General features: G+C 25.8%; 1 protein-coding gene across 1 annotated transcript in view; it reads left to right on the top strand.

Annotated features, from left to right (window-relative positions):
- The first annotated feature begins 8476 nt into the window (after window positions 1-8476).
- LOC101500025 (E3 ubiquitin-protein ligase WAV3-like) overlaps window positions 8477-11707 on the top strand; it is a 5401-nt gene continuing 2170 nt past the window's right edge. Inside the window, exons 1-2 of the mRNA XM_073370144.1 lie at window positions 8477-9069; window positions 11630-11707. Of these exons, the coding sequence (XP_073226245.1) occupies window positions 8842-9069; window positions 11630-11707 (306 nt within the window). The 5' untranslated portion in view covers window positions 8477-8841. The remainder of the gene's footprint in view (window positions 9070-11629) is intronic.

Consider the following 11707-nt stretch of genomic DNA (forward strand, 5'->3'; position numbering starts at 1 on the left):
TTTTTTTTTTCTTATATATATATATATATATATATATATATATATATATATATATATATATATATAATGTAATTTTATGAGTTTGTATTATTTTTCATAAATGTATTTTATCAATTAAATGAATGAACATCGTTTTTGGTAAAAAAAAAATAATAGACACAAACTATATAAAATAGATTTTATAAATGAAGAGATTAAAAATTCATTTAATGTAAAATTAAAAAAATAAAAAGTGTATTTAAGTCAACTATATATTTGACATCAAAATGTTATGTTCAATAGTCATTTGATTTATTTATAAAATAACTTGAAATGAAGACTTAGCTGCTACAAATTAATTTTTTTTGTCCTTTCTTTCTTCTTCAGTTCATAGAATAGAGGTTATTTGTGACTATTTTTTTATCCAAAATCATATATTTATATTATTTTCTCGCTATCATTTTACTTTAATAAGAGATTTTCACGTGTACAAATCTATTTTTCTTTGTGTTTTTTCATTATCTCGTCAATTAAGTGCGATATTATTTAGTTTTTTCGTCTCATTACGGTGTTCATTTTATTTAGATTGACAAATTACCGTATATCTATATCAGTTGAATTCAATTAATGACTTTAACGTCATCAATATTGCAAATTTCAGATGCACGTATATTGCATGCACTTTAATCTTGTTAAATTTATTCGCAGATTCATCTTTTTTTATTTTTAATGAATTTATATTTATGTTATTCTCAATTTTATATACTCTTTTAGCGAATTTGTATTTGTGTAAATCAAATACATTATGTATTTGACCCACTTTTCTTCAAAATGCAAATAGTACAAAATAGACTATATATATGTATGCTAAAAAAATTAAAAATTATGAATAAATTTAAATATTATGGTTTAAAGAATGTGTTTAAGTCTCAATAATATATATGCAGTGAAAATATGTAAATCTTTAAAACAAAATATTTATAATCACCTTATTATAGTGTTAATATTTTAAGAAAGAAGTAATTAGATGCAAAAATACATGTTTCGTGATGATTTAATATAAATTTATATATATTTTTGAATATTTTTATTTACTCTTTTGTTTGTTTATATAGTTCTTTGAGTTTATTTTACTTAATTTTTTTAAACAAATTTCATAAATTAGACATTAATTTTCATGATCGAGATAACAAAGTTTGTATTTTCTTATTAAAAAAGAAAGAAAAGATCAAAAAGAAACAAAGACTACATTCTTAACAAGGAGGATAGGGCGCAATTGAGGGAATAGTTCATCTAAGTCATGAGAACAACTTCAAAAAAAGATGTATGGTTGAATAGGCAATCCACATATTTATTACCCCATGAGACAGTATGATAGAAAGAAACAACACAATATCTTCATTTGTCTTTCATCAGTTTTTCTTAAACGTTCTTAAAAAAAAAGTAAACATCAATTAAATCTATTCTTATATTTAAGATGTAACACTTTAGAAAGGGGTGCATTAACAAGCATTCTACCTCCGTCCCTTTTTATAAAAATCTATCGCATATTCACATATATTAAAAAAAGTTAGTAATGTAATTAATGTGTATATTTTGTTTATTACTATTACTAAATTACTTGTTTATAAATATATTCAATTTAATTCTCATCTTTCAAGACAAATTAATATAATTAATAAGAAATATATTTTAAAAAGAATCATAAATACATTTAATAAATAGTAAATGGACTTATATTTAGAGACAAAATATTTTTTTAAAGAAGACTTACCATTAATGTAGCAAATACAAAGTCACAACGGAGTGTCGATACATGAATATAAAAAGAAGGGTGTCGATACATATTACAAACTTATAAAAAAAATACATACTTTTCTTTAAAGGTATTATTATCATAAAATTTATTTTATATTATTTTAAAATGAGTGATACTATACAAGTGCTTTAAGTACATTTGTTAAGCAAAATAAAAAGAAAATAAAAATTAATTTTTGATTAACAAATTACACTTTTAACAATTTTAAAGTATAACTTACATAAATTATAATACATTTTTTATATTTAAACTCTTAGTATTTCTCTTTTAAAATAGAGGATAATTTAATTTACGTACACCGTTAATATAAAAGTCTTTTATACCATCAATTACAACAATTAAATTATTAAAATATTTAATATTAAATATAATTATTTTTAAAATTATGCATATGAGTGGTTAAAATTTGTTGACAATATAAAATTTATTTACACTAACAACTAACAATTGATGGCAATTTCTCAATAAAGTATTATTTTAGATATAATAATATTTCTAAACTAACATTCTACAAAAAATAATAATAAAGTATCTATTATTTGAATTTAACCTACTTGCAAATATTATTAAAGAGTTTAATTGTAATATACCATTAATATAAAATATTTTATAATGTTCGCACATCACAAAATAATTTATAAAAATAATTTAATAAAAATCAAATATCTTAAACGGTTCAATTATAATTGACTAATAATATATGATTTTTTTATATAAATTAATTCTATTATTAAATTAAAGATTTAACCAATTTAGATATTTAAAAACATAGAAATTAGAAACACATGATGACATAAAATATATCACTAAATGAATACAATCATTAAGATAAAATATAATAATATAATAAATATAAAAATATTCAGATGTTACACTAATAAATTTATTATCTATTATATATATTTAAAACAGACTCCCAAATGCCACCTCATTCTATTTCATCCATCTATACAAATATTTCTTACATCAGCTTTTAGCTGATGTGACCTCTTCTCCGTTCTCCCCTCTCAATCATGCTCTGCCTAATCTCCTTCAATCTTCCTCTCAATAATAATATTATTTTATAAATTTATAAATTATAAAATTATTTTACAATTATTTATAATAAATTTATAATTTAAAAATTATTTTACAATTTGATAATAATTTATAATTTATATTATTATCAAATTATTTTATAAGTTATTTTATAATAAATTTATAAATTATTTTATAATATTATTAGTCATTTACCAATGGTAATAATTTATAATGAATTTATAAATTATAAAATTATTTTATAATTATTTATAATAAATTTATAATTTATAAATTATTTTACAATTTGATAATAATTTATAATTTATATTATTATCAAATTATTTTATAATATTATTAGTCATTTACCAATCGTAATAATTTATATTATTAGTCATTAAATTCAATGGAAAAAAATCACCTAATCACTCATAAATATAGACATAAATATCTCATTTAATGGACAATTATATTATTCCAATTATGGTGAGTAATGATTTTATACGTTAAAAATTCAATTACTCATTATTGTCAATCCATTTATAATTTCTTTCAATTTATGTCAATCCGTTTTTTAGTAACATTTTATAAATAAAAATATATATTTTATTTGTCACATAATACACAAATTTATAAAAAATAATCATAAAATAAGAATATATGAAAAATTATTAAATAAGTTACTTCCAATTATTAAAATACACAAATTTATTTAAAATTATAATATATGAATATATTAAAAAATATAATCAACAAAAGTTTACTATATATATGTGTTTTGAAAAAATATGTTAATACTTAATTTTTATCAATCTTAATTTTTATCAATTAAATTATATATTTATAATTGAGTGCTATTTTTTATTTTTATTTTTCTTATTATAATGATAATTTGAATGTTAAAAAATAAATGAAAATTTAAGTATTGCATAAAATTAAATTATTTTTTAATAAAATTTATTTTTGGTACATATCAACATAACTATAATTCAATTGCACAAATAATTAGTTAAAACTTTTAAATACCTAAAATTGATTTAAAGTATATGTAAATCTTTAATAAAATTAATTTCAAACTCTTGATTAAATACATTCAATAATTTTTTTTTACAACCACTTCTCATGCTCGTAATTAAAAAATCATACTAATAAAACAAATAAATTTAGACTACGCTACAATATAATTCAACATTAACATTTTTTTTTTGTGATTTAGTCATTTGAATGTGACATTGTTTTGTTTTTCGTTTTGATGTGATGTTATTTGTTTTTTTTTATCTATGTGCGATGTCTCTGAATTGAAGATAACTGTCAACATTATTAGTATTATCTTTACTTGTAAAATATTATCAGACTTATGGTTAATTTCGATAAATCATATATAGTTGATTTGAGTTTGAAGTTGAAAAAATGAAATATATTCAGATAAATATAAAGACTATAGAATCTCAATCTAAAGTAATTGGTTTGTTTGTCTTTGAACATGTGTAAGAAACTTATATGGTTGAATTATATGATGTTGGTCATGGTTGTGTTTAGTCTCTTTGCTATCTTATGTTTATAATTGTGTCTTGTTTTCTTATTAATAAAATATTACTTTTCAATAAAAAAATATGGATAAATTTGTATAGTGTCCCGTAATCCCAAACGCAGCCTTAATTTGAGCGTGTGATCTCTATATTATTGCAATATTTGTTAATGATCGGGATGATACAAAATAAGGACACGCGTGTTAGAAGCATGCCTTATAGGATTGGCCATGCCTCATGGGATCCGCAAAGGATGACCCCATTGCCATTCGGTCAGTTGTCTTCCAAAATAACTAATACATTTAGTATTTCCACCCTACTTCCGAGTAGGTATCGACCTTGTCTATATTCTTAGGTTGGTCAAGCACTCTAATAAATTGATACTGAAAACAACCGTCAAAAGTCAAGGCTGACCTTTAGTTTTTTCCTCATCTTTCTTTTGTCGAGGTTATTTCACATTTGGGTTAGCCCTCCATTATATCTCTAGTTTACAGATGGACTAGTCCTACCAAAATTTCTCATTTCTTTGACCTTCCTACTAGGCGGATTTTTTGCAAAATGACCAAATAACTAAATTAGCTCCTCCAAAAAATACTAAATTATCAACAACAACAAAAACTCCTTCAATCTTCACATTCCTTTCTAGAAATACTCTGCATCACCTCCTTTAACTTTGCACATTTATTCAACATGACCTAAGGTATCTAAAATAATTCCTTCTATATCCACCTTATCTTCTTCTTAAGGACTCTTTCAATAGGTCAATATCGAGAACACAACATCCAAACGTGTCAAAGTCGAAAGAGATGGACAATAAAGTAATATTATAAGATAACTATATTTATAATATATAAAATATTATTTATAATACTTATAAAATTAATTAATTAATATCCGTGCAGCGCGCGGACCATAATTTAGTTAGTAATAGTTTGCAAACAACTTGAAGGGTGACCGTCTATGGTCTAATAATGATTGGAAGCAAGTTTGCTAATAAATGCTCTCGGGTATTGGTTAACTCATTGATAAATTTGTATTAGAAATGTTATTTGTAATATTGATAATCGTTTAACTTAGACTTTTTTTTTATAAATTCTTTAATGTATGTCTTTAAGAGACTTATCTGCAAAACCTTAATATTTACTTTTGATGAAAGTGCTTGAAGGGAAAGCATATAATTTGCTTCAAGCTATCATTTGGATTGGAGAGTTGGCTTTCAACATCATATATTCGATCAAGCCTCATTCAAAATAGTTGTGGACTATTTTAACACGGTTTCTTTGATAATCAATTGAAGAAGGCTTAAGTCAAGCTGCTTTTTTTTTAATAAAAAAATATTAGATGAAGGGCTCAATCTATTAAATTTACTTTTTGAAAATTGATAGTTAATTAAACATGCTATAAACATAGAATAAACATAAAATCTTCATAACTTTAGGATTTACGAAATGATAATTCATCAAAGATAGAAATATTTAGATTTATCGGACGATTGACATGTTAAGCTTTTCATTATTTTCAAATGGACCATTGGACATTCACTCATATTTGAGTTCATATTAATTAATTAATTAAACTAATTAGAAATTTAATTAGTCTTTTTATTTAATTTGATCACTAATCAATTGAGGATCCTAATTGATAAATAACTAATATAATTAAAACAAAGACATTTGTCCACGTATTATTATTAAAATATAATAAAATAATAAAAATATTTCAACAATTCCCACTTGAACAATTTATCTTCATAATTATATCAGTATTTCTCTTTACAATTTAGTCCACCTCATACATCAATAATGAGATCACTACAATTGTCGTAACTGACATATAAGGTGGCGGACCCCGACCCTAACGACCTGCATCAATGCACTTGATAACATAGATCTATATGGATGAGTGACATGAAAATTTCATACAATGTGATCTCTAAATCAAATCTATTTATAACTATCCAATTGAAGTCTTTAGTTAGATCAAATTGAAGTCCTTAAGTGTGAATTTAGCATTTACACACAATAACAAATGTTATAATAATAATAATAACCTCATAAACTTTATTTTTGCAAAAAATCATAACATAAAGTATACATCCATTTTAAAATCAAAGTGTAGAACATAAAGGAGGAGACTCTCACTGAATATCTAATGCATCCTTAATGACAACAATCATATGAAAGATAAATCATTAGTGTTATGAGCATTGTCCACATTAAACTTAAGGAAATAATCATGAGGAGTTTTCCAAGCAATTCAAAACTCATTTTCAATAGGACCAAAAGTAGGATCACTACAAGAAAATACTCATTTTGTGGTCAAATTTACAAATATCTTGTGGCCGAAAAAAACTCTCACAAATTACTGACCGAAAAAGTCCTCACAAATACTAAAATTTAAATTGGTCGTTATTTGTGACCGTAAAAGCCGCCACAAATGCTTCAGTTACCGTTGGATTTTGTGGCTGTTTTGCCCGCCACAAATCATCAAGATTTTTCTATAAATATCACTCCTCTTATCATTTTTAATTTCTACCTTCTCTATAAACTTTCTTTCTAAATTTTCTCTACAATCTCTATAAATATTATTTCTCCAAGTTTTTTCTCTACCTTGTAATTTAATTTTAATTTTATTTTTGATAATTTTATTTTTGGTTTGTATGAATACATTATACATAATTATTTAATTATGGTGTGTTTAATTTTTGGTTTGTATGACATAATTTATTAATTTTTGAATGTTTTATTTAGTTTGATAGTAATTACTTTAATTAATATTAATATTATACTTTTATATATAATATTTATTTTAATTTTTAAATTTAAATTTTAATATTATATTTTAAATTTTAGTTAAATTGTAATATTATATTTTTAATTTAAAATTTTAATTTATATTAAAATTAATTTATTATATATTATATCATTTTTTAATATTAATTTCAAATTTAATAAAATTATTTTTTTAATAAAGTCAAAATTTTGTGGCAGCCTAAATCTTCACAAAATCTTTTTTTTTTAATCCGTTTCATCCTTTGTGGCGGCCAAAGCCCTCACAAAAAGAGAAATTTGTGGTGGCCTAGACCCCCCACAAAAGTAATTTTTTTTAATCAGCTTTAACATTTGTGGCGACCCAAGTCTTCACAAAAGGAGGAATTTGTGGCGGCCTAAACCATCCCAAAAAGAGAAATTTGTGGAAGCTTTGGCCCTCACAAATGGTAACGAAAAATTAAAATTTATAGTCGTTTTGGCCGCCACAAAGGTCTCTGTTGTGGCTGCTTTCCCTCCTCTGTGAGGGTTTTTGACCCTCACAAATTCCTTCAATTCTTGTAGTGGATTAACTTTGATTATATAATTGAGAACGAAAGTGTGTTGGCTATTAATCTAATTGTTGAGGCCAACTCTGATGATAGTTTTGCTATCAAAGATAAGATAATTTATGTCTTTTCAAAGGCATTATATGGTGATCCCTAAAAAAACATGTCAATGAATTTCATCAAAACCTATTTTTTTAGAGGCTATATTTCGAATAAGTTTATTGCGAAGTCTTAGACTGAAGAACTTTCTCCGATGGTCCTCATTAATGAAATGGTCTCTGAAAATCATGTATTGAAACGATGATTGAAAAAAGTTGTAATGTGTAAATGACTATACCACTTCCAAGAAATATTGAATATGCTCATATGTCGATTTAATGGTGAACAACATGACACATTATTTGGCCCAACCAAAATAGTATTGACTTAATTTTCTTTGTATTGATAATAATTTTTTTGTGAATTTATTAATACTCATTTTCAACATAAATCTTTCACACATCTTTAAATTGAAAAGTTCGTTTAGTGAAATCCTTTAAATGGCCTTTCAAAAACAACTACCATAAATTGTGGAATAAATTGTGAAATTCATAATAAATTCTTTTATGTATTTGACTATTGAAAAATTTATAATTTGTAACACATTCAATAATTATGTTTGAGGAATTGTTGCACTAAATATTCATACCATAATTCGACATGTTGAAAGAGACAACCCCTTTAACTATACCCAAGCTCTTGATAATAAATAACTCATTATTTTAAAGTTAGATGAAAACTTTACTTAAGCCATTAATTATAAGTGTTTTTAGTATTGGAGATGCTCTAATTATCTTTGCTAAAAAAAAACATGATAGACTTTTGATTTTATAATTTTGGTACAACAATATTGAATTCCATCTCAGCTACTCCACTCCAACCTGTCACCACTTACCATTCATCATCTCTCACCTCAACAACCTTCATCAATTAATTACAAAAACCTCTCTCTCTCTCTCTCTCTCTCTCTCTCTCTCCCTAAACCTCATGTTCCTTTCATTTCTAACATGTTTCCTTCCCATCACAACAAAGTTAAAATCTTTCACACACTTACATTCATCTCCAACTTCCACACCCTTTTGGGTCACTGCTTAATAATCTAACTGTCAAATTCAAACCTTTTGGGATCAAAAACAAAAGTTATGGGAAGCAAATGGAGAAAAGTGAAAATAGCTCTTGGCTTGAATTCTTGTGTTCACATTCCAAAACCTTTAGATGATGATCCCTCTTCATCTCTCAACACCGCCGCCGTAAGCTTTTCCGGCTCCATCCCTTCCTCCGCTGTTTCTCATGCCGGTGACACCTCTGGTTATAGTCAAAGTAAAAAGTCACCGTCTTCCTCTGGGCTCCGGTTACCCAAATTCCCCAAGGTTAGCACTTTCCACTACCCTTTACTCGTTTGTTTATATTCCACAAATAAAGTTTCAGTTTTTATCTTTTATTTTTTATGGGGTGTTTCTAAAGTTTCCCTTTTGCTTCAACTTCACCATTGAATCTCCATGGTAGATTCAAGTCAAAAGTTTTGCACTATTTTGGGTTTACTCACCGGACTTATCTAAGATGTGTTCCTATGTCCAACACGTGTCAGTGTCCCACACCAATCTATTGATTACATTTAATTAATTAATTTTTTCAAATTATCATTGGTGTTGAGGTATCAGTGTTATGTCTGGTGTTTGTGTTGCGTTTGTATTGTTGCTTTATAGGTTTTATTTTTATCCTTTTCAATTACCCTTTTTGTAGTGTAAGGAGAAAATTACCATTATAATTATTATCAACACCTAAAGTTTAGTTACTATTTTTGCAATCAATGAAAAGGACTAGATGGAGGTCAATTTAATGTTGTAATCAAGGGTTGATTTTTTGCTTGTCTTTTTATCTTTCAATTGGGTGGAGTGTGACTCAATCTTTTTGACTATTCTGAATACGTTTTATTCTTGTGGTTGTGTTGTTTTCAAAACCATTATGAGTGGGGAATGGCATATAGTGGAGAGGAGGACCAGTTAGTTACTAGTCTCATTTAGAAATTGTTTGCATTTAAGACCGTTCTTCTTGTTTCTTAGTACTTATTAATTAGTCTTCAATTTTGTGGATGTGGATGCATTATTTATGAAGCATTGGGCACGGCCCTGATACGTAAACACCAACAATAATTTGAGAAAATAGAAATGATTGAATGTAATCACATGTATTGTTGTTGTGTCAGTGCTGAACATATGAACACGCCTTTAATATGAAGTGTCAGAGTTTATGTATATTATTTCTTTCTCATTTCCATTATAAGAATAAGGGTATAAACAAAACAAAACAACCCCATAACCATTGAATGTGAAATTCATCTATGTGGACAAAGTAAAAGTTGAAATTTTGCAGGATAAACAATGTACTAAAATAAAATAAAATATTACATCATTGAATAATTCATCTTTGATTTCTCCTTCTTTCGATGTCATTTATATTTTATTAGTCAATGTCTTGAAAGCTTCAATGTTAGAGTTGTGATTAGAGACTTTGTCTTACCCTTTATTATTTTTTTAGAGTATGTTGGTTATTATATTATATTATTTTATTTACATTTATATTTTATTTTCCCTTGGTGTACTCAAAGGATTTGGTTTGATCATGAAACGTTGACCTTGTTTTTATGTTTGTAATAAGTGGTAGATTTATTTGAGAATCTTGGCATCTAAGTGGGAATGTGTGGTAAAGATGGGTTGTATTCTATTTCATCTTTTTATGCATTTTGGTGTTATTAGTGAGTGGGTGGACCTACATTGGGACAAGAAGGCAGTGTTAGACACTATAATGTGCTAATAGTGACCTTTGCAAATCTTTGCATTCTTTAAAGACCACTTTATTTCACCACTGTTCAGATTTGCCATTCAGTGAACTTGCTTCTTTTTTTTAATTTATCTATTTTAATAACTTACTAATGCAGATATTAGTATAGAATGGCCATGTTTTTTTATTATTGAATTTGTTAAATTAATAATAACTTTATCTTAAAAAGCTTTGGTCCATATTACACTGCCTTTGCCAGTTGGATTTGAACTTATTGTATATTTAGTATATATTTGGTTTCACGGTAACAAGGTTGAAAGTGATTCCACACATATAAAATTGATTTTGACATATTCGGGTGATTTTGATTGGAATTGATTTTGTCTTTAGAAATTATTCTAATTTGAAGCTAGGATTTGCATCTTTTGACTCAAAATGTGATTTTTAAACCCAAATTTATTGTCAACACACTTTTACGTGAATGTATCCAAAAATATAAACAACTTTATTGTCAACAAACTTTAAAATCAATTCATTCAAAGTCAATTTTTTTCATTGTAGAACCAAACACATACTTAGTAATTTGGACTGGTTGTTGCCTCTGGTTGGCTTACCTTTCAACCACAGTCAATTTTACAATTTAGCTTTATTTGGACAATTGAGCTTCAAAATTAGTTTGACATCGCACTTGTAAAATTTTAATATGTTTGTGGGGAAGATGCAGATTCTTTTCATTTGTGACAAAGATTAATTTAGATAGTTGTAAAAGCTTAAGATATTTGTATTAACATTCTAGAGTTCTTCAAAAGCTAAATGTTGATTTCAAATGAGTTTAATTTTGATATAATGTCAGTGTAAAAAGTTTTGCACTGTCAATAAATCACAGTCAATTATATGTATGATTCATATGTAGTTATGATTAAAGCCAAATGTTTTTCATGATCTGACGTTTATGTTTGATTGACAATATAAAAATCTTTGCACTGACATTGTATATAAATTAAATCATTCAAATAATTTGTGGGGTCTTTTTTATGTCTACAAGGAACTTGGTTGATAAAAATGGGATCCCTGTGTTGACTATGTTGTGTATACTCTTTATTCTGCATCTGAATCTTGTTTTCACATTTTTATGCATAAAATATGCAGGGTACTTGTGCAATATGCCTGAACACAATGAAACCAGGGAATGGCCATGCCATTTTTACTGCAGAGTGCTCTCACTCT

Source organism: Cicer arietinum, chromosome 6 (assembly GCF_000331145.2).
Source record: "Cicer arietinum cultivar CDC Frontier isolate Library 1 chromosome 6, Cicar.CDCFrontier_v2.0, whole genome shotgun sequence".
Lineage (NCBI taxonomy): Eukaryota > Viridiplantae > Streptophyta > Magnoliopsida > Fabales > Fabaceae > Cicer > Cicer arietinum.